The 24416-nt window shown below is 47.6% G+C and overlaps 1 protein-coding gene across 1 annotated transcript in view; it reads left to right on the top strand.

The window, feature by feature from the left end:
• Positions 1–1614: 1614 nt before the first annotated feature.
• The window catches only part of ONECUT2 (one cut homeobox 2), a 76178-nt gene continuing 53376 nt past the window's right edge, over positions 1615–24416 (top strand). The window contains exon 1 of the mRNA XM_035101006.2: positions 1615–3280. Within this exon, the coding sequence (XP_034956897.1) occupies positions 2062–3280 (1219 nt within the window). The 5' untranslated portion in view covers positions 1615–2061. The remainder of the gene's footprint in view (positions 3281–24416) is intronic.

Raw genomic sequence — 24416 nt, 5'->3', positions numbered from 1 at the left:
GACCTGGAACATTGGTAAATTTAATGCTTCGTGCCTCGGGGCAGAGACCTCTCTATTCCTTGCGTCAGTCTGTTTAAGCACCATGCGTCCTAACAGTTTAAGGATCGAGATGCCAGTTTCATAGCCCATAACTGCAGGACTCATTCGGCGCAGGCTTCCACGGAAGTCTCTTTTTGGAAAGAGGCGAGGAGGAGGAGACTGGGATGGAATGGCGAAGCAGCCCAGCTATAGGCATTCTTGGGACTGCCGAGATCTCCATAAAGGGCCATCCCCTCTCCATAAATAGCGCATATATTATGCATATTCACACACACCCCTTGTTGTTGTTTGTGGTTGCAACGAGGCAGGCGCCGCCGCTGCCGTCTACCTCGCGGGAGCTGCAGCCTCAGCCGCTGCGCTCCCTCGCTCTCGCTCCGCAGCGATGATCAACCCCACCGCTAATGAGCATGGCTGCTGCATAATGAAGCCAAGTTTGGCTAAGTTCAGTGGCGCTCCAGGAAGGCGGTGCAGGGTGGGGGGGAGAGAAAAGGCGGAAAGATTCTCCGGATCCAAAGGCGATCGGCTAGGATCACAAGCTCTGTTCTCTCCCCCGCCTCTTCCTACCCAAGAGACAGTCGGTTTTATGCATTTATTATTATTTACGATTTTTATTCTTTCTAAAAACCAGCCATCCAGCAAAGCCAGCCCAAATATTCACAGTAAAAAACAAACAAACCACAGAACATCGCCTTTGACGGACTTTGAGCTGGTGTAGAAAGGCGATGCTTGGGTAGGGGGCTGGGTGTTTGGTGAGGAAAAGCCGGATCCTCTGCCTGTCTTACTCGAAGGAAACCCCTAGGGAATCCAGGGAGGCTCGCTTTCAGGCAGTCGCGCAGAAGCGTTGCAGCCTTGGACACCTGGGTTGGCAGTGGATGGGCTCCCTACCTAAATAAAGGCCGACCATGAAAATGTGGGGGGCATCACTAACATAGACATGTGTGTGTGCTATAGCCTTAGACCAACGTTGACTAGGCGGTGCCTGTGCGTAACAGAGAAGAGATTTCTGCTAAGGCTACCGTGCCGGGCATCGCCACCCCTTTTAGGTATCTGACCGCCTCTGAATACTGCCTTGGCGGCACCCCGTTATTTTATTTTTATTTCCGAGAAGGGAGGCAGCTCCCGGGCGTGGCTCTCCTCTCCCATCTTCACAAGCTCCCTCTCCCGCGTTCCCTTTGTGCGCGCCGTGCGCCCTGCTTGCGCCTGGGCGCGGAGAGAGAGAAAGAGAAAAGGAGGGCTGGCTAGCTCCGTCTCGACACCCAAGGCAGGAGGACGCTGCATCTTTAAATTCTCTCTCTTTCATTCTCTCTCTCTGCCTCTCTCCTTGGCGTTTGATTCCAGTGCCTGGGAATCTTCAGGCAAGCTTGAAGCCTCCCGGCGCGTCGCTCCTCCTCCTCGCCTCTGCCATTGGCCGGGCTCCCGCAGACCTTGAGCCGGCTGGCTCCACCAGGCATCCTGAGTGGGCGATCGCCTCGTCCATCCGTCCGCAGAGCCCGCCTTTTCCCCGGGGCTGGGCTAGGTTGATGGGAGGCGAGCCTCGATCGCAACTCTGGACAGCTCCAGCTACCCAAACAGACGACGTAAGAGCAGGAAAGGGCTCGGACATGGCGAGGCGGCTGCAGCGGCGCTGGCCAGGCTGACGGAGAGGCTGGTGGCTGCCCTCCCTTCTCTCTCTCTCTTTCTCTCCCCCCACCCCCCTTCTCTCTCTCTCGGCTCCCCTCCCGCCCCCCACACGCACTCACCACACAATTCACACACGCACACAACTGAGAGGCCTTATATCGACACCCCCCCTGTCCAAAAAAAGAAAGAAAGAAAAACCCAACACAGCAGGAGCGTCAACAGCAGCAGCAGCATCCAGCATCCTCCTTTGGCGAAGCGCTGCGGCTGGAGCTTTCTATTCCCCCCACCTCCTCCCCATCCCCAGAGCCGAGCGACCCCCAGAGCTCCGTCTGCCTGCCTTTCCCCTCTGCACCCAGCCCCGCGAAGCCCCCCTGGTGCCGACCACCCCTCTCCATGGACTGAATGAAGACTGCGTGCACCTCCTATCGATGCCTAACCAAAGAGCTGGACAGCTGCGCCATGAACCCGGAGATGACAATGGAGACGCTGGGCCCCTTGCACGGGCCCTCCAGCCATGAGCAGGAGCTGATGGGCAGCCCCAGCCCCCACCACCACCCCAGCAGCCGGAGCGCCGGATCGCTCCGGGTCCAGCCGCCGCCGCCTCCAGGCCCTCCGCCGCCGCCGCCTTCCCACCAGGACTTGGCGTCCGCCTCGTCGCGTTCAGCCATGGTGACCAGCATGGCCTCGTTGCTGGACGGCGCGGGGGACTACCGCGCGGAGCTGTCCATCCCCTTGCACCACGCCATGAGCATGCCGTGCGACTCGTCTCCTCCGGGCATGAGCATGACCAGCACCTACACCACGCTGACGCCGCTGCAGCCCTTGCCACCTATCTCCACCGTGTCGGATAAGTTCCACCACCCGCACGCGCACCACCACCCGCACCACCACCACCACCACCCGCACCACCACCCGCACGCGCACCACCACCACCACCAGCGCCTGTCGGGCAACGTGAGCGGCAGCTTCACCCTCATGCGCGACGAGAGGGGCCTCCCGGCGATGAACAACCTCTACAGCCCTTACAAGGAGATGCCCGGCATGGGGCAGAGCTTGTCCCCCTTGGGCGGAAGCCCCCTGGGCAACGGGCTGGGCTCCATCCACAACACCCAGCAGGGCCTGCAGAGCTACGGCCCCGCGGGCCACGAGAAGATGCTGAGCCCCAACTTCGACGCGCACACTGCCATGCTGGCCCGCGGGGAGCAGCACCTGTCGCGGGGCCTGGGCACCCCTCCGGCGCCTATGATGTCTCACCTCAACGGGATGCACCACCCCAGCCATCCCGGAGGCCACCCTCAGTCTCACGGGCCGGTCTTGGCCTCCGGCAGGGAGAGGCCCCCGTCTTCTTCCTCGGGAACCCAGGTCAACAACTCCGGGCAGCTGGAAGAGATCAACACCAAAGAAGTGGCGCAGAGAATCACAGCCGAGCTGAAGCGCTACAGCATCCCCCAGGCCATTTTCGCCCAGAGGGTGCTGTGCCGTTCTCAGGGGACCCTTTCAGACCTTCTAAGGAACCCTAAACCTTGGAGTAAACTGAAATCGGGCAGGGAGACCTTCAGGAGAATGTGGAAATGGCTGCAGGAACCCGAGTTCCAGAGGATGTCAGCCTTAAGACTTGCTGGTAAGCCTTCCCACCCCTCCCTCCCTCTCGCTCTCGCTCTCCCCGGGTCTTTCCTTGTGTTTTCTTGGAGTCACGGCGGGGTCACCAGAATATTCGCTCTCCCAGGGAGTCAGCGGCCAAGTCTGTTGGTCCTCGGGTCAAAACAGGTTGGAGGCTAGGGAGAGAGGTTACTTCGCCTACACGTGTGTGTGTGTGTGTGTGTGTGTGTGTGTGTGTGTGTGTATGTGTGTGTGTAGGGCCTGAATACTCCAGATCATCTGCACAGGCTTTTGAACTTGGCTGATGGGTTGTCCCAAGAACCAACCGCCTTGGTTTTGGGGAGAGGATGCTTGCGAGACAATACCCAGGCCCTTTGCTCTCCTCCCCACCTCCCCCCGCGCCTTGTTATTATTATTATTATTATTATTATTATTATTATTATTTATTCGGTGATCTCGGTTTGGGTCTCTGTGTTACATCTGGATGGCGACACCCATAAACAATCCCCGAGGTTTCAATCTCCGGGCATGAATGCTCCAAAATTAGACATCTTCTTTGGAGAGGGTTGTGTTGTTGTTGTTGTTTTGTGCCCCTTCTCTTTCTCAGGAAAGTTCCCTGGAAGATGGAGAAAAGGGAGCAGCTCTTCTCCCCTGATCAGCTTTTAGGATGCACGGGGAGCGGGCGCGGGAGAAGACAGCTACAGCTTTGTGTATACTTTGAAACAGGGTTCGCCAACCTAGTGCCCCCTCCCCAGGTGATGCTGGACTTCATTGCTGACCCACTGACCATGCTGCCTGGGGCTAATGGGAGTGCAAAAAGCATCTGGCGAGCGCCACGTTGACTATCCCAGCTTTGGGAAAGGACAGTGCCTTTCTCAGCTCCAATCTCTGAGTGGTGTTTGTGAATTCATTCGTCTATTTATTGCATTCGAAGTGGAGCACAAAACCGAAGACTTCCTCTTTGGAGTCTGCAGCTAAGGTGTCTGTAAGATAAATAAAAGCGTGTGTGGTTGTGTCGAGGTGGAAATCTTCCATCCTCGTCTCCCCCTCCCCCTCCCCCACCTTTCCCTTCAGGTATGTGTGTGTATCATTTAAAAGTCATCATGAGTGGAAATGGAGAATTAAAACCCGCGTTTGCTCTGCGAAAAAATGAGGCGCTGAGATTGAAAGCTGCCAGATGAACGCATCAGAAAGCTTGGAGACTCTTTTGGGAGGGAGGGAAGGAAGCAGGGGAAAGGGCGCTATTTTCTGCAGAACAGATTGGATATATTTGAGCGTGGGGGGAGGAGAGAGAACAATCACATTTTTTTGGTATATTGTTCTTTTGATGTGTGCCGAGTTGTTTGCGGGCGCCCTCTAGTGGCAGCTGAGGGAAGCCTTCTACCCCCTTCTATTGTTCTAAAGATGGCAAGGAATTTCGTCCATTTGTGCGTAATGAAAAAAATATTACAGTACGGATTGTTGACAAATGAATCACCTGGATAAAGGTGGGCAGGGAGATCTGGTCGGCAGATCTTGCTATGCAAATCACGCTGAACGGGCTGAAACTGGGAGACTCCAGAAGGGAATGTGTATAAATATATATATAATTCCATCCCATATAATGTATGCATCAGAAGGGGAAACTGATTGCACCATGGTTTTGACAGTTATTTTGCGGTGCAGTCTCGGGTATGGAAAGATAACCCTGCGCGGAGATTCGCCTCTCATCCTTTCATCACCGTTCATCACAAGGTAGTTAGATGCCCAAGGCTAGAGACACAGAGGAGCGTGTTGATTTCTGGTACATTGAGATCTATTGTTTCCTAGTCTTGCTCCAGCTGGGCATTTTTAAACATTCTCACGCATTCTAACGCCCCGTCCAATGTTTACAACCGCGTTTAATAAAAGGAATCCCTCCTCCTCCTCGATCCTTGACAATTGCTTCATTCACCTGTAGTTTGATTGATTCTGGTCTGTTGCAATTAATCGTTGGCTGGTATTGATTAGCAGAGGGGGGAACTACTACACAGGGATACCTCCCCCCCCGCCCCCAAGAGATGACTCTTCGCTTCCGAATCCTTCTCACTACCCCACCCCATCCCCAAAATTACCCTTGCTATACTATAGATATACCAAAGGAGTGATCGATCATTTGCAGATTTGAAATCCCTCTCACCTCCTTCGTGGAGGGGGCGCTAGGAGGGTGGGGAGTGGGGGGGGTTCTGACGCATCTCCGGCGATTTATTAATAATTAGCATTCCTGCTCTCTTAATTATGAGCTGCGTTACCAGCTCGTGGAAAACTAAGTCAGGAGAGAAAGTGAGTTTGTAAATGTTTTGCTTTCCTGGAGAGGCTGGGTGTGTGGCCACATCCTTTGTTCGTGTGTGTGTGTGTTGTCACGTCACTCTTTCCCTAACAAGACAGTTTGTGAACAACACCACGTCTCCAAAGATGAGCTCCGCTTCCACACACCCTCCTGCCCTCCCTCTCGGCCCCCCTCCCCTTTCTCATTGGGTCTTACTGATGATAATTAACGTGAGAACCGTCTGAATTGGTCTATCGACCCGCCTTTTGCATGGTATTCCCCCTTTTAATAGCAAGGTTGTTTGCGGTAATAAAGCAAAGCGTTGGGAACGAAGGGAGGGGGGCCGGAGAGAGTCTTACGGTGGTGTTTTCCTCTTGGTTTAACGCGGCCTTATTTTAGATTGGGGTGCTGTGGGGGGGTCCCATATTTCTTTCCGATTTTTCTGAGAAGGGATTGACTCAGAGCCGAAGGAATTTAAGGATGTGGAGGGAACGCTGGAATGCACCCCCCCCCCAAAGTCTCTTGCTTTTTAGGATTCAAGTCCTCAACGCCCTTATTTGGAAGTAAATCCTATGGAGTCCAATGGGATCGCACGCACATCTTGTGTCTAGAAGCTTATATTTCAAAGCATTAAAAAATATGCTGACCTTCAAAGCTGCTCGATTATAATCCAAAATCAGAGGTGCAAGGCTGACAATAGGTGGGAAATACATTCATGTCCTGCCTATTAAATATCAGTAGGTTAAGATACTATTGTGAACATCTTTGGCGTCGCAATCCCATTTAGGTTGCACTTTTAACTCCACAGCGACACTTACTTCCGATTACAGGTAGGTAGCCGTGTTGGTCTGGATCGAAGTAAAAATAAAAAAATTCCTTCAGTAGCACCTTAAAGACCAACTAAGTTTTTATTTTGGTATGAGCTTTCGTGTGCATGCACACTTCTTCAGATACTTACTTCCGAGTAAACGTATAGAGGCTTGTGCCCTTAGGCTGCTTCCCTGCAGCTCCCCTCTGAATGCGCTACGCGAAAGTAGGGCCCATTGAAATCAAGGAGCTTTCCTTCCAGCAGGTGCGTTGAAGGTGCGGCTAGGAGTCAGTTAAAGAGTAGGGAAAACTTGATTATTTGATAAGGTTTATGGTACGGCCACAATCTCGTCCCCTCGTTGCTTTCAACAGTATGCGGGTTGCACTTTTTGAAAAGTCGCGTGTAGACGCGCTCCGGGCCCGGCTCCGTTTCGGATGTTGATCCGCTGTTTTATTCCGAGTAGCCTTGGCACACTTGTTGCAACGCAGCCTAAGGAGTTCTCCACGGTGCGGGGATGGCCAATATTGCCATATTCACCATCGCAGCAGCTTGTCTATTGGAGAAGTTGCTGGCATTGCTCGAAGGATCCAACCGAGGGAGGAGATATTACCATGGACTTTACGCGTAGCTGCAGACACCAGCAAAAGCGCGGGGGACGTGCGCAGAGAAAAAGAACAAAAGCCCTCTTTCTATGAATTATTAAACTAAATCTGGGTGCTTATAGAGAGCCGGAGAAAATGGGGGATGCTTGGGGGTGGGGGTGGATTGCGAAGCACACTCTGCTTTGGGTTGCTGGGGAGCCACAGAAATGGAGCCTTGGCAGCAAACCAAGGATGGAGGTTTCTGCGTATTTCAAGGGAGTGACAATCCACCGTTTGGTCCAGTCAATTTCACAGCTGCAACAGCAGCGACCTGTGCAGAGGGGTGGGGGAAGGTCTGGTCAATTTCAAGAGCCGCCTTTGAGTGATGATGGAAGGTGACTTGGTTTATTCTCTCCATCTCTCTCTCTCTGAGCTATTAAAAATTCATGCTCAACCCCCACAGGGCGAGATGGGCCGCTGTGCCGGGGTGATTTCTTTACATATTTAATGTCTGTTTAGGCTGTTTGCTCAAGCAGATAGCCGCCTGCAATAATAATAATAATAATACGGTAATAATAATAATAATAATAATAATAATAATAATAATAATAATAATAATAGGCAGCCACTCGAAAAAGAAGCAGCAGGAGGAGCCGACGGGTTTCACTGGTTCGAATTTTTCTATTATTAAAATTAATCCACACACACAGAGAGAAAGAGAGAGATGCAGAAGTCAGACGTTTCTCCTAACAGCCTTTTCTGGGTTGGGCTGGTAGTGGTGGTCTGTCCCTTTGGCCGCGCGTAAGATCTGAACACACCAGTTAATTGTTTTCACCTTTGCGATAAATATCACTTATGCAAAAGTCGCCCCGCCACTCTCTCCCATCCACTTCCTCGGCGCCCCCTCCCCCTCCCTAAATTTAACGATTTTCAATTAAGAGGAAGAAACATAACAGGAAGAGGGAGGAGGGAGGGGGAGAGGGAGAGAGAGGCCAGATAATCACTATAACGCATGCACTGGTTATATTTGTATCTACGCATACAACACATGCACACATTTCGCTGGCTGGCCAGTAGTACTAGGTGGAAACATTCCGAAGGATGTAATTTGCTCCACGCATATATATTCCTTTTCCATTGCTGTGCAGCGCTGGTTATTAATGAGCCTCCACATTTTCCTCGAACTGCTAATATTAGTGCTATCAGGAAGCTATCGTTTCGATTAACACCCGATGTTCCTTAATTACCATTCCCTCATTTGCCCTCCCCGCCTCCCTCTGGGGAGGACTGCGGGGAGGAGTGTGTGTGTGGAGAGAGAGAGAGAGAGAGAGAGAGAGAGAGAGAGAGAGAGAGAGAGAGAGAGAGAGAGAGAGAGAGAGAGAGAGAGAGAGAGAGAGAGAGAGAGAGAGAGGAGAGAGAGAGAGAGAGAGAGAGAGAGAGACCCGGCTGACATTTTCTCCTCTTGTTATGGCGAGTTCTGAATGCGCAATGGCCGTTGCGCAATTCCAGAGCATCAGATGTGCGCCTAATTGGCACAGGAGCACATGGCCGGGTTCCCACTCAGATCAATGCAAATGCTTCGCTCTGTTTGCAAACAGGAGGACTCTGTGTCCTCCGCCGCCGCGCCTCCCTTCCCAGAAGACACCTATTTCGTACAGAACATTTCCCTCCTTTAACAAAACAACAACAGCATTTATTGTGGGATATGCAGATCATGGAGTAATAGGGCACAATTATAGTGGCAATTAAGCACCTCTGAAGTCTCACTGAAATCGGAGAGAGAGAAAGAGCCTTTGTGTGCTTTAGTATCGCACATAGGAATCAATGGGATCTGAGAGTGCTTAACAGTGGCTGAATCAGCCCTGTGTCTGCTTCGTTGAACACATGCTTCTTTATAGATCTCTGCTATTTGCTTTATTCATTCATTTATTTTGCTTGCTTGCTTTAATTGCAATTTTTGTGTTGCCTTGCGCGATTTCATGCCATTAGCTGGCTGAAGAGTCTTCGGCCTCTGAATATGGGGTGTATATATTATATAAGGGAGGAGAAGCAGAGCATACTGGGATTTTCTCCAGTATAGACTGGGAACTGCACAAGAGTGGTGCAAGAATATTCATTATGAACCATACAGATTAGTGAATACAGCTGTAATGGGTCAGTGAAATGGGGAACGTCTTCGGCCTAATCACCATTGAAAGAATCTGGTAGTGCCCTTACACACCTCTGACTTATTTCTATGGAGCTTTTGCAGGACCATCTACCAGTGGGTTATGTTCATACATTGTGCATGATAGTTACAAAATAGGCTTACTCCCAATAATATATACCTGATTCCTGCAACCTGATTGAATTATTCCCCCTCCCCCAATTTAAACTGCAATGCACACACTACCAGAACCAATGACCAAAACCCCCATTAAATTGTTGTGAAATTCACCCTGTACTAAGGATACAGATCTATACAGACTTGCTTTGGAGTCAGCCCTGTTAAATTCATTGATACTTATTTCTGAGCAATTTTTAATTAACCGTAAATACTCCTTAAACTTATATCAATGGACACAACCCAAGAGAGTTTGAAGCATTTTTAAAACCAGTGAACTTAAGCATGAGTAAGAGTTATAGTTCAGAAATATGTTTAGAAGCAGAGTGCTATTATAATATACCAATGCCGAAAGAATACAGTATCAGGAATAATAACCCAAGAATAATGTAATGCAAACCACTCTGTTAGTTGAATACTGCACGTTTTGGCTAATATTTTAAAAACAAACTTATTTGTCACAATGTGCTCATGTGTTGTGCTATCCTGGTATAAAAATGGTGATGCACATGTGAAAATAAGATTCTGCAAATAAATAATCATTTTGGATCCTGCGCATGAAATAGTGTGTTGTGCAGAAGGAGGGGCATACACACTAAGTCATATTGCCATTGTCAAACAGATCATCAGTACAGTACTAATCTCCAGGTCATTTGTTTGGTCATGCCTATGGAATGAGCACTTCCTGAACAAACTGAAATACATATTTTCTTCAATATTTGCACTCATCCAAACTTAGCAATGCAGCTCTCTACCCCAAAAGTGCATACAAAATTCTACATATTAAGGGGAGATTGCCTGTATTCACAAAAATAACATAAAAAAATGATGGGTGTGTATCTAAGTGGAAACTACTGTACTAGCAAAAATATCTATATTAGACAAGGTTGCATACAAAAATGTGTGCAAGTGTTCATGCAAACTATATATTAAATATATTAATGAAAAATTGCAAATGGATATGGAAATGGGGAGAACTGACCTTAAGGCTGAAGAAATGAGAAACAGAAATTGACCAATCCATCCATTTTTACTTATCACATATAGATTCTATCTCTAGACTCAGAAGGTAGTGAGACCTGTCCAAAATACAGAACATAGTTTTGAATGTTACAGTTTGAGAGTTTTGCATGCTATGGTTTATGCAGTCTTTAATTCTATGGTTTGTGCAATATGGTTTGTGGGGAGACAGGGAACTGTCTCAGTACTTATATATAAAGCACTGCTTAGTGGCGGGCTTTTTGAGTTCAGCAGTGTGTATGCAATATCTCTGATTGGTGCCTGCATGTATATTACATGTATTTTGCTTTATACATTGATATCCCCACCCTTTTTTAGCAATTTCAATGAGTACCTTCCAAAATTTGCCTGGATTTGTTTACACATCACTCTCTGTTTATTCTGTAGCCTGTCATTGCAACATGCAGATATAAACAACGAAAACATTATGAGAGAGAGAGAGAAAAGATTTGGAGCACCTATTCATATTAAAGCCTTTATAACAAAACACACAGCTTCCCCTCTTCCAAAACAAACCATCTTGCAATACCATAACATTCAATACTATGTTCTGTATTTTAGACAAGTTGTCACAATGCAATTCCTTTTTATTCATAGATAATGGTGGGCAAAATATTTGTGTGCACAGATACCTTATGGAATATGCAGCAATAGAGAATATGCAGCCAAGAATCATTTGACCCTAATCAAGATGCAAAATTCTGCCCCACATATTTTTCTTCCATTTCCCCCCAGCCTACCGTAGCACACCTCTGTCCCTTGAGTGTATGGGAGGTTTTACTTCTAGCCAGACCAACAATTCCTTGTTCCCTTACAGAAGCTGGACAGGGACTGTAAACATTTTGGCAGTTTTTGAGTGACTGGAATGTTTATGAGCATTCTTGGTCATAATAATAACCCAATCAATTGGTGTTAGAAAATTCCTGATCACAACACTGCTGTGTTTGAAACATGTGCATACACAATAACGATCATGTATTAATAATCTGCCTTTTAACCAATTCGCTGAATAAAATTTAAATAATTTACATACTACAAAAACAGAGTATGTGGTTATTTTTCAGACCTTGAAATAACTTGCAATTTACAGTGCAATCTATACACGTCTACTCAACTGAACTCCACCGATTTCAATAGGAATGACTCCTAGATAAGTGTACGCAGGGTTGCAGCCTTGAGAAATAAAAGCTACTTCCCATTGTTAGTACCATGGACATACTTACTGTAATGTTATAATTTCCTTTGCTTGTTGCAGTAACACAGCAGAATTTTCAAAAGGTGTATGGAGGGATAAGCAGATGCACCAACTCAAATATTGCCCTCACCCTTTAAAATTAGCCCATTCCCAAACAATCAGACTGATTAAAGCTTGCTGTCCTTATATTACCAACTTTTTAGCTAATTGGAAAAGTTTTGATTTCCTGGATGTTGGCATCCGTCTTTCTTGGGAGGCAATGGAAAAGTGTCTCCCTTTTGGAGGTGATGTCAAACTGTTGGGAGGTTGCAGCGCCTGCTGTGGCTGCAGAGACTGATACAGGAGAGATATGTGTTGTTGCAGCTGGAGCAGATGAAGGCATCTGGTTGTGCTGCTGCAGATGCACCATGGCATTTCTTCTCTCTGCAGTTGTTTCTCCTCTGGTCACGGCTATGAAGGCATGCCCTATCTGTCTGTCTCCAGGCACTATAACCAAATCATATGTGTATGTATTATTCCGTCTTGCCTACCACTGTAAGTATATTCTGAAATGCAGTCTCTTGAGTCTCTGGTATGTTTCTGCATCAGGCTTTGCCTTGACATGTACAGGTATGTGTACAGAATTATGGAGGGGCCATAACTTAGCAGGTATTTTGCATACAGGAAGTCTGAATTTTTATCCTTGGCATGTTCACTTAGAAAGGCCAGAAGTGTGGTTACGACTCAGAACAACTTATCCCTGAGATCTTGGAAAGCCACAGACAGCAGTAGGCTTAGAAGAACCAATAGCCTAATTTGATTTTAAAAAAGAAAGAAAAAGCTTTATGTTACACTCCTGTATTATGATAGGCCATGACATGCTGCACTAAATATTGCTTCCATAAAATTCACTCTAAAAATATAAGCATCCTAAGCTCAAGAGAGTGTGGTTCAGAGAAAAATGGGTATTCTAGATTCAAATTCTAATCCAGAAACTTGTTAGTCAGGACTGGGCCTGTTGTTGTTTATAGGTTTGGGCAAGTTGTTCTTTTGACTTGCCCATCTGTAAAATGGGAGCAGTAATGAACTACCTAGAAGAGCCATTGTGTGGCTCAAGAAGCAGTGTTTGTGTGTGCACGCGTCATGCTTGCTTTAATATGAATTTTCTTTCAAATAAAATAGTGTCACTTGGCTTGTTCTAAATTCATGTCCTCATTGAACCCCTTACATGCCACCCAGTTTTACACTGGAACCACAACATGAATGATTTCAATGTGTGGGGCTCATCCCAGACAAATCTAAGCACATTTAATTGTCAATTGCTTCAAATGGAAGAGATTTAAGCACATGTAACAGGTAAGGACTCGACTCAACACCCCATGTACAAAAAAAGCAATCAAGACATATGTAGTAGGAGCAGACCTTCTCCCTAACCTATAGCAGTGCCCATGTAACTTCCTTAAAAGGAGTATGAAGTGGTTCTAACACCACAGATCTATGGAAGTGAGTTTATGCACGGCATAACATAGTGCTCCCTTTTGCTCTGTCATTCACTGTATGAGCAGAAGGCTCAGATCCCAAGCAGTAACGGCACTGCTTCACTCTGCTTTGGTTGGATACTTTCTTGTTTGGAGATCTGTCTCCAGTCCTGGGCTCTTCAGTTTAAAGGACATTGGCCAAGTGTGTCTGGAGGAGGGCAAAAGTGCATTGCAGGGGATTGGACCGGATTGACCCTCAAAGTCTACAATTCTATTATTCTTTTTCCTTGGAAGGAAAGCAGCTATTGTGGTTATTTTATGCCAAAGCACCCAGATAAGGCAGTCTCTAGTCTCATCAAACCAGAGGGGACAAATGACCTAATTTAGTGGTATGGAACCAGGTGTTCTTGGGCTACAGCTCCCTGCCCTCTGGCCATTCCAGCTGGGGCTGAGGGGAGATGGTACCCAACAACAGCTTGGGCACCAGAGGCTTCCCCCCACCCCTGATCCCTGCACCTTGAGTTACTCCAAGTCCCACGGCCAAATGAAAGGACGGAGTTCAGTGTTAGAGTACCTGGCATAGCTGCCAAGTTATCCCCTTTTTAAAGGGATTTTCCCTTATGCTGAATAGGCTTCCTCGTGAGAAAAGGGAAAACTTGGCAGCTATGGTACCTGGTAGCGAGAGCTCCTGCCAGTCCGTGCAGGCAGTACTAAACTAGATAGTCCAATGGTCTGACTTGGTATGAAGCAGCTTTCTATGTTGAGTTCCACTGTTCCCCTCAGCCTCTGGATTGAATATTGGAAAGTTGGATAATAAATTGGTGGGGCTCTCATTTCACCAAAAGGCTTTCAGTTCCTGATCCATGTGCTATGAACCATAGTGTCAAAGAATCATAGAGTTGGAAGGGATCACAAGGATCGTCCAACCCCCTGCAACGCAGGAATCTCAATTAAAGCATCCATGACAGGTGACAATCCAACTTCTGCTTAAAAACCTCCAAGGATGGAGAGTCCGCAACCTCCTGAAGGAGACCATTCCACTGTCAAACAGCTCTTAATTTCAGAAAACTCCTCCTGATGTTTAGTCGGAATCTCCTTTCTTGTAACTTGAAGCCATTGGTTCGAGTCCCAGCCTCCAGAGTGGGAGAAAACAAACTTGCTCCATCTCCCATGGGACAGCCCTTGAGATATTTGAAGAATATTATGCACTCGCTGCTTTCCATGTTTCCTTTTTATAGGAAATTCAGGCCCTTCTTCCACATTATTTAGTGTGGTATACAACCAACCAGTTACGCTAGCATGACTTAGTGTGCATTTAACCTCCCTACCCTATCCTATCCCTGTGTGCTCTCAGCACACCCCTCCGCTCCAGAGGACTGAGAAGAAACACAGAGCAGATCTAGAGGGGACAGGGCAGTGCGGGGAGAAGAGGGAGGTGGAAGTTTCATTGCGCAGCTCAAAGGCATTGCTTGCAATAATGCACCAGTTGGATACTGCCCAGTCTGTCATTCCTGTGTTTGCCTTATTCCCTGGGCCTCAACATTCCCCTTGTCCCTCAACATAAATTTACTGGTTTGAGGTATCTGCATGCTCAAACCAGAAAATTTTGCATATTATACTCAATATTTAAATTTGCATATTATACTCAAATGAATGACCAAGAGGGCTGCCTTATCGCAGTTTGATATTAGTGAAGTGATATACTCTGTCCTCTGTAGAGGACAGAGGCCCTGTTAAGACCAGTTGGTCCAAAGTCTAAAATTACCTAACTTCACCTCTAAAGCAAATGGCCAAAAAACCAACACCACGTCCTTGTCCATGCCAGTTTCATCCTTCGGCATGACTGCCACTTCTGTCCCCACAGTCTGCTCATAGGTGGGTCTTGTCATTGCACAGGGGCATGTGGGAACTGGAAAATGAGGCCGCAGCGAATTGCTCCATACATGTTTCCAGGAAAAGCTGTTGTCTGAATGCAGGTCATAGGTCGGTGGCAGAGCACATCTGTACACAGAAGGCTCCCGTGATCCAGCTGTGCAGGGAAGGGCCATAGCTTAGTGGTAGAGCAGCTGCTTTGCATGCAGAAGGTCCCAGGTTCAATCCCCGACAACTCCTGATATGGCTGGGAACGATTCCCAGTCCAAAAACCTGGAGAGCTGCTGCCAGTCAGTGTAGGCAGTGCTGCACTAGATGCACCATTGGTCTGGCTCAATAAAACACTTTCTATGCTCCTACAAAGGGTCTTGGGTTAGGGCTGCTAGAAAAGGCCTCTTCCTGAGGCCTTGCTAAGCTGCTGCCAGTCAGAGCAGGCAGTACTGGGCAAGATGGGCCAATGGTCTAAAGCAGGCACCCCCAAACTTTGGCCCTCCAGATGTTTTGGACTACCGTTCTCATCTTCCCCGACCACTGGTCCTGTTAGCTAGGGATCATGGGAGTTGTAGGCCAAAACATCTGGAGGGTCGCAGTTTGGGGATGCCTGGTCTAAAGCAATTTCATATGAGTGTGTTTTCTTGCGATGCTAATTGTATGTTTTAAGTATGTTATTTCCCCAGTGGGAAACATCTTATCTGGAAGTAAATCTGGATGGTTGCAGTAGGACTTTGCTTTTGTATAACTTACCTGACCCAACCAAGAGTGTTTATATTGGCTCCTGTTCTTCTGCCTGGTTTTTCTGGGTGCTGTTTAGAAGTCATAAGCCACTTTCAGTTCTGTAGGCCAAGCTGAACTCATTACAGTATCTGGCCTTAGGCAAGCTGTTAGATCTTGGCTTGCAACATGGGGTTGGGGGATAACAGCAATGACAGGATCCTAGAAAGGACAAACAGAAGCACTTAGTTTGGGCACTTAATGAAAACCGTCTACAAATACCAGAGCATGACTGGGAATGACTGGGACTGATGGAAGTCCAACCACAGAATAGCCATAGCTGGTGGGCAGGGTTGCAGCCTTATTGACTAAGAAACCCTCTTAGATCTGCGTAAGCATGTGCAAGACTGGGTTGAAAATTTAATGGCACATACCTAACACCCACAAACTTTTGATTGCTTAGTAATTGGTGCAGCAATTAAACTGCTAGCAAATTTGCAAAGCTAAGCATGATTTGAAATTGGATGGGGGACATATTTGTCCTGGACTGGTTGGATGGATGGAGAGGAAAGGTGGGAAGAACCAGCTGGGGAACCATCAAAGGAAGATGGTCCAGAGCCCAGAGAGTGGTGGTGGGTTGACAATGAGTGGTCAGAGGGAGATGACTGGGAAGAGGGGGTGGTGAGCTGGGAGAGCCTATGGCAGAGAGAAGTCAAGAATCAGAATCAGAGAGTGGGAGAGTGGGAGGAGAGAGACCAAGAGGCAGAGATTATTCAGGCCGATGAAGAACCATGGGTATATCTCCCTCCGGCTGTGACAATCTCCTCTCCCCACTGTATTCCAGAACCAGGAGAGGCATGCAAAGGGCGGAGGAGTGATTGGCTGCTCCTAGGTAGACACAGTTTCCGATTGCTTGGGGGGGGGGGAACCCTGGAGAGGAGGAGACATAGACAGCTGTGGGGGAGGGGAGGGACCTTCAGTCTCAGCAACTTATTTCCTGGAGGAAGACCCACCAGGAATAAAATGCTGTGCTAATAAAAAGTTAGCTCCAGCTTTGGACTGTGATTACTGACCAGTGTGCTTTGTGACACCTCATGTTGAGATTCCTGCATTGCAGGGGGTTGGACTAGATGACCCTTGGGATCCCTTACAGCTCCGAAATTCTGGGATTCTATGATTCATCAATCCAGCCAAAGTTAAGCCTCCTAAGGACACACCCTTATGAACTTTCTAGTATGTGTGTACCAAATGGGGCAGCACTCCATTGATTTTATTGGCTGATATTTTTAGAAGTGTATTTTTAATTCTCCCTTTGGGGTAAATGAGACCAGGTGGGTCATGCTCATAGTTTATCCTGATTCTCCACATTCCCGGTGCTTTGACAGCCTTGAGTCGGGAGCAGGGAGAGCCGAGTGTAACTCAGTGATAGAGCACTAAGGTCTTGGGTTCAGCCCTTGCCTTATATAGCTGGGAATAGCCTGGCGATGTGAAAGACCTCTTTGCCTGGGACCTGTCCTCTGATCTTTGTGTGTGCCAGTCTGCAGGACGGATTAAGACCTTTAGAGGTCATAAACAGGGGAAAGATTATGGTGCGCTCCCTGCATGTGCCATTCAAAACAAAAAGAACACTAGACTGTAAAAGAAAGTATTATTTTTAAAAGTGACACAAAATTTCTATGCATGCAGGCATTAAAACAGTTCTCTCTCCCCCCCCCGGTTTTCTGATTACAAACTTATTTCCAGGAGAGATCCATCTTCCTTCTTTCCTACTGGCTGCTACTCTAGCGCTGCCAGTCAGAGCAGGCAGTAGCAGGCTACCTAGGCGAGCAGCCTGGCGGCCAGGTCTCTCAGACAGCTTTTGCATGGGCGAAGCAGCTGTGTACGAGCGAGCACCTTGTCAACAAACCAACGGAGGTGTTCGATTTGGCGCAGGGCCATTGCAGACCCCCCCTTCCCTCTCCACCTCTCTGTACTTGGCGGTTCTTGCTTCCTCCCCTTCCCCCTCCCCTCTATTTGTTTCTATTTATTCCCGCCTGCCTTCTCGCTCGCCCCTGTGGTTGTGTCACTTTCTCGAGCCGATGTGTATATGCAGCCGGATCGATGCTGATAATGTTGCGAAGATTAAAAGCGCATTAATGCTGCCAACGACGGCAGAGCGTGCGCGCCCGACTTGCCATTGATTGGCCCGGCAACTCGAGCCGGCGCCTTTCCAGGAACTGCGAGCTGGCGGCGCGCGCCTTTCCCAGCAGAGGCATCAAAGGCTGCCGCCCCCCCCTCACCCGGCACCCCCCGCCCCCCGCCCCTCACCCGACTTTCCCAGCCTGGGTGGGTTTCTCGTCTGGCTCGGGCTGGCCCCCTCCCTCCCCTCTGGCTCCCTCCCCCCGGGGCATCGCCCCCTCCCCTGCCTTTCCCAGTCTGGGTGAGTTTTCTTGTCTGGCTTCCGCTCGCCCCTTCCCCACCCCCGGGCATCGCCCACCACTCTTTCCCCGAAGTCTGGGCCGTTGGTGGGGGTGGGAGGATAGAGGGAGAGACAGAAGCTGGAACTGACAATGTGGACGGCAAGGAAAGGGAGAGAGACGAAGCGAGCGTTCACTCCGAATTAAGCGCCCGCGCCGAACCTGAATTGGTCCCTCCCTTTCTCCAAAACAGTGTTTCCCAAACTTAGGTCTCCAGCTATTTTTGGACTACAAACCCCTAGCTAGCAGGATCTGTAGTCAGGGATTATAGGTACTGTAGTCCAAAAACATCTGGAGACCCAAATTTGGAAAACACTGCTCCAAAGTCTCTCCCCCCCCCCGCCGCCAATCATTTTACAATCCGATCCCAAACCCACCCGCCTACTTGGAACTCTATGGAAAGTATTTTCCCCCGCTTACTCGGAAGCAAGCCTTCCTGCATTGACCAAGGACCTATTTCGGGCGCGTAGAATTGCAGTCTTGTTGCTTTCATTCGTTTGGGCCTTCCCTTAACCGGGAGACAGAGTTAAGGCGCTAGTCCCTTTGAAGTGGGTGGGCAGTCGATGGGAATTTCGTCGATCCGGGTGTGTTTGCCTTTACAAAAATCCAGCGCCTCAATCCCCAACTGGTTTCCTTGGAAATAAATCCGCTTGGTTTCAGTGCAACAGGTTTCTAAGTTCACGTGTTTTGAAGGGTGGCAGTTGGCATAGCCATGGCTGCCAAGTTATCCCTTATTTTAAGGGATTTTCCCTTATGCTGAATAGGCTTCCTCGCAAGAAAAGGGAAAACTTGGCAGCTATGGGCATAGCTGCCTTCTGGATCGCACCTGAATTCCAAGCACAGTGAACGGTGGCAGGTAAGGCAAAATAGGGAGCAGAATCCGTGAGCCATTTCCTCGGTTACCCATTTCCAGCCCAAACGCTGGATACAGAAATATGTATACAGTATATCGCTACAGTTCTATTTTTCCTTGCAAGTCAGGTCCAGAGCGTCGTTGCTGCTTTTAATCCAAGCCCACCAATCTATGTTCATCCCGATCCTATGAATGTCTGACTCGGAAGCAGGGGCAGCAAAGTTGTGGCCCCGATGATCAATCGCTTAGATGCATTCATTAAAAACATCACCCGCTTAATCGAGCAACCGATTACCCCTCCCCTTTAAAGAATTTTAAGTAGAAATAAAATTGCAGATGAGATGGCAAAGGGTCAACTTAGAGGAGACCTCCCCCTTTTTAAATATTTCCCGCGCATCTATCTATCTATTTGTTTGCCACCAAGCGATTTACACAATACTCAATAAAACAAGCTATCAAAATGAGAGGGGGGATTGAGGGAACGCCCCTTCTAAAATGGTGCTGGTTGTGACAGATCTGAGCATCCTAAAAATAAAATAAAAACTCACCCACCCAAAATATGCCATTTCCTTCCAAACTGTTGCTTTTCCCACAGGCAGATCTATTTATTAATTGACTTGCAGCTGAAAACGCATAGAGTTAATCGACTGAAGCCGTAATCCTATGCGCACAAGGAGACCTACTTCTGCGTAAACAAGCATAAAATTGGCTGTTCGGTGTTTTTTAGTCCGATGATGCTCGGAAGTAAATCCCACTGGGCTCAGCGGGGCTTACCTTCGAGTAAACGCCGCGTGCAAAGACCTCAACTCTTTCTTGCGCGTTAACTGAATTCATTTCAGTGGTCTTTAGGCAGGTCTCAAACCTCAGCTGCTGCACCCATCGGAGCGCAATTGTCACTGTCTTCAACGGAAACAAATTCCATGGGAATCAATGAGGTTTACTTCTGAGTAAAAAAGCACCTAGGATCAGGATGTTAAACCCCACCGGGTGAATATAATAAAATCCTTCCTAGGTGGTGACTTCCTGCTTGATCTAAGGCAACTTTCCTAAGGACGCTTACTTGGGAGTAAGCCCCATTGAACTCTGTGTGCAGTGCAGATTTAAAGAAATCATGCGATCCGGTCCTGTGCGTGTTTTTTGTGCACACGTGGTATATTTAAGTCTTACCTCCACCCCCCCAAAAAAAGAATCATTGGAATTATATTTTCTTAAGGGAGCTGGGAATTGTAGCTCAGTGAGAGGTAAACTACAGTTCCCACGATTCTTCTTTTTGGGGGTGTGGGTAAAGAAACGTCCTTTCAATAAAAAATGATTTCCCAATGCATGGGAATCACTTTCGCCCTGGTCTTCTTTACAAATCCCTATCAAATCGCTTCAATGGAATGTAGCTCTCGGTTTGTGAATTTGAGGTCGCACCACAAATTTAAATACCTACGTAAATAAAGACTGAAATAATTAATAGAAGAGGCCCCCGCCTGCAAAAGCCGGTCGCCGCCCACTTTAACGCTCAGCAGCGGACAATTCGGATTGCCGAAAGACAGGGTCTAGAGACTCTAGTAGGCTTGAAGCTGTGGGGAGTCAATCTGATTTGCCAGCACGCCGCTCCGATCCCTAAACTAAGGCTTGATGCTGATGCACAGGGGCTCAGCCCCCTCATCCCCCCCCCGCACGAAGGGAAGAGAGTCGCAGGGCATGCACAGAGCGCAGTTCACTGAAAACCGCATCATCACTACAACCTTTATTACTAGGGGACACCCCTGCTTCCAAGGGGAGTTGGTTGGGTCTCATTTTAGAAAGCAAATGTATGCACGCCACCAGCCCATCCTCAGAGTGCTTTAGTTGTTTAAATAATAAGTTAAATGCAAACTGCGCGGGTGTATGTTGAGAGAATAAGGCTAGAGGTTTCCACTCCAACTGCTTTCTACATTCCACCTCCTAAATACAAGCGCCGTTATCTCCTAATTGCTGCTTAAGAATTGCAGTGCGGTGCTTTACCAAGAGGACGGTAGCAAGCCCGTTTCCCCCCCCCGCCCTGCCCCCCCCTTAGCCCCTCTGGCCCCGCAACCCTTTGGAAGGTCAAATAGGTTGAGAAAGAGGAGCAGAGCGAGCGAGAGCTTTTGTAAATTTCATACTGCCCTTAGGAATTGATTTTTTGGGGGTGGGGTGGGGGGAGGTTGTCACGTGATGTGGCCGAGCCCAGTTAAGCATTCAGGTTTCCAGCCTTTGTTTCTGTTTGCTTTCTGGATCCACACAGCCCCGAGCTGCGGGTTTGGATTTTGAAAATCGGTCGCCACACCAGTTGCTAAGGCTTCAAGAGAGGCGCTTATTCATAAACAAACATGGGGCAGGGAATGGTTTTGAAAAGGCCTTTTGGTGGAAACGTACTTATTTCCCTGGGATTTCCCATTTATTTATATAGAGATTTCTGCTCTGCCCGTCTGATGGTGCCACCGTTTGGGGTGGCTTAGGACAGATAACACCACAATAGCACAGCCTAATAACAGTATTGGATAAATTGCATTGGGGTTCAGCTAAAAGGAGGTACTTCTTCACGTAGCATGGAGTTAACCTATGGAATTGTTTATATGCAGTTATTAAAAAACAACAACAAGCCACCTGAGTTATAAGAAGGACTGACACATTGAATCATGGAGCTGTAGAGTTGGATAAGACCACAAGAATCATCTCAAGAATCTTTTGCCCAGCATGGATGGTGGAAGCACATTTGCCTTCTCTTTTGCATCCAAACCAACTGGCAAGGAAGGAATTTTTGACTATACGTTTGTGGCACGGTGTTTAGAGTACTGGATGGTACTGGGTGGTAAAGGGTAAAGGTAAAGGGACCCCTGACCATTAGGTCCAGTCGTGACCGACTCTGGGGTTGCGCGCTCATCTCACATTATTGGCCGAGGGAGCCGGCGTATAGCTTCCAGGTCATGTGGCCAGCATGACAAAGCCACTTCTGGCAAACCAGAGCAGCACATGGAAACGCCGTTAACCTTCCCGTTGTAGCGGTTCCTATTTATCTACTTGCATTTTGACGTGCTTTCGAACTGCTAGGTTGGCAGGAGCTGGGACCAAGCAACGGGAGCTCACCCCGGTCACAGGGATTCGAACCGCCGACCTTCTGATCAGCAAGCCCTAAGCTCAGTGGTTTAACCACAAGCGCCACCTGGGTCCCTGTAGGATCTGGGTGACCAGGGTTCAAACCTTAACCCCATAAGGCTCATTGGGTGACTTTGGACCAGTCATGAGAATGAACATTCTTCTGGATCAGGCCAACAACCCATTTAGTCCAACATCCTGTTCTCAATCTGGCCAACCCAAGGATGCCAAATAAAATATTGAATAAAATATTGGGCAGGGGGACAGGTAAGCCCCGCCCCAAATAATCTATCACAAGACAAGGTGCACACACACCATTTGAATGGCAATGCCTATCAACTTTGGGGCCCCCGGACTCCTCTCAAATATTTTATTGGGGGGACCAAAGGACCTAAACCCCTAGGAGTTGACTCCTATGGGCCAATTAGATGGCCATGGGAAGCCTGCAAGCAAGACCTGAGCTTAACAGCACTCTCCCCTCCTGTGGTTTCCAGCAACTGGTATTCAGGAGCACTACTGTCTGCAAAAGTGGAGGGAGAACGCAGCTATCAGGGTTAGTTAGTAGCCATTGAGAGTTTTATCCCCCATGAATTTGACCAATCGTCTTTTAAAGCCATCTAAGTTGGTGGCCATAATGATGCCCAACTGTTGAGCTGAGAGAGCCCTTTTCTCTCTGCCTAAACCTGGTCTCTTGGGTTATTGCGAGGACAAAATGAAAAGGGGGAGAACCACGTATGCTACTTTGTGTTCCTTGCAGAGGCTGGGATATGAATGTAGTTGTCATAGTAGTAGCAGTTTCACAGTGCAAGTTCGACTGCGGAACAGGCTGCCTCAGTTGTGGAGTCTCCATCTGTAATATTAGTAGATTTCCTGCTTCAGCAGGGGGCTGAGCTAGATGATTTTTACAGTCCCTTCCGATGCTACGACTATGTGATGCCCTGTGACAGGGGTGAAATTATTAGGGCCCGAGAACATCTTTTAAAATTTACAGTCTTAAGCACACTTACTAGAGGGAGGGATTCTCATTGTAGGATTTCCATCAGAGCACACTTGCTTAGGAGAAGTAAATGAGTAACACAAACTCTCTTTGAACCTGTGATTAAGAGGGGGGGGGGGAAATCTCATCAGGAGTGATATAATATCTCTTCTAAATTGTAGTAAAATCTCTTGATTACTCATATCTCAGCAGTGATTTGCTTTGTTGTTGTTGTTGTTGTTGAAAGAAAAAAAACCCCACGTGCAGTATTTCTCACTTCTAATGGGCAGATAAAAAGCTCCCTCTATTACACAAGAGATTCGTTTAGCTCTATGCACATACAGTAGTTAAAACCCTTCCTTGATTTTTAGCAGCATCCATTTCATGGGACCCCCTCATTCTATCTACATTATCAGTTGTCATGGCAGCTGCAGCAAGGGGAGGACCACTTGATATAACGGTGCTGAGCATGCATTTCGATAACTGTATGTTAAGGGCAGAGGAAGAAACTCAGTGAGGTCTTGCTGTTTTCAGCAAGTACTTATGATGTTCCTTGTCTGCCCTAAGGCAAATGCCTCAAGAATTCACAAAATTATGTGTGGAAACCAGACTGTTCAATGCACTTAGTTCCTACTGATTTCAATGCAACTAATGGGTGATGGATGGCTTAAGAAAATGAACTTAATGGTCCTTAATGGTCTGGAATCTCTCTTTCGCCTTTGGGATGTCACACTCATCAGAGTTTTGGAAAGGGACTGAGAAACAGCTAGGAAAAGTTTCGACACAGAGAATTGGAAATGTTACACTGGAGTCGGATGCGTGCAGGATTATTAGCACATGTGCTGCCTACAACAGAAGTTTGTTTGCTTCCACTATGTTCTCCTAATGCCCTCTCATCCAACAAAAACTATAGTGTTGTCCTTGACTCACCTATGCTCACCCTGGAAGCCTAGAACAGCAATGCCATATGAACATGCAGCATGTAGCATGTTCGCATGTTCATGTTGTGCCAAGAAGATATCTGGAGAAAATTAAGCACCATCCTGATGCCCTCCAGATATTTCAGATGACAAGTGTGATCCATAAATTGCAATAGCACCAATGAGAATGCTGAGCTACAACACAAACTATTTTTTCCTACTGTTTTAAGGTAGGGACAGGGTGTGAAATCGGATTCAGTTCTCATTGAATGGCAGACTTGCCCAATTTTCATATTCCGAACTGAAACAAAGGCATCTTTCAAAATTGGTGTTTCTCCAAATTTTGCAGTGCAGCCTTCTAGCCAAGCAATGTGTACAAAAATGCATAACTAGGCTAAAGTATGCATATAAATATACATATACTCCCCCCACACCAGTGACAATAGCAAACAAAACTGCATTATGTTGGAGAAATTTTTTTTGCAAAAGTGTGTAGATTGGGAAAAATCTACTCCAAAATGCTGATGAATTTCCTGGTGTGGAAATGTGGAGAACTGAACATAAGATTGGAAAAACGAGAATCCAGAATTGACA

Source organism: Zootoca vivipara, chromosome 11 (assembly GCF_963506605.1).
Source record: "Zootoca vivipara chromosome 11, rZooViv1.1, whole genome shotgun sequence".
Taxonomy (NCBI): Eukaryota; Metazoa; Chordata; class Lepidosauria; order Squamata; family Lacertidae; genus Zootoca; species Zootoca vivipara.
The sequence above is the reverse complement of the archived record's forward strand: the minus strand, read 5'-3'. Positions and strand labels throughout refer to the sequence as shown.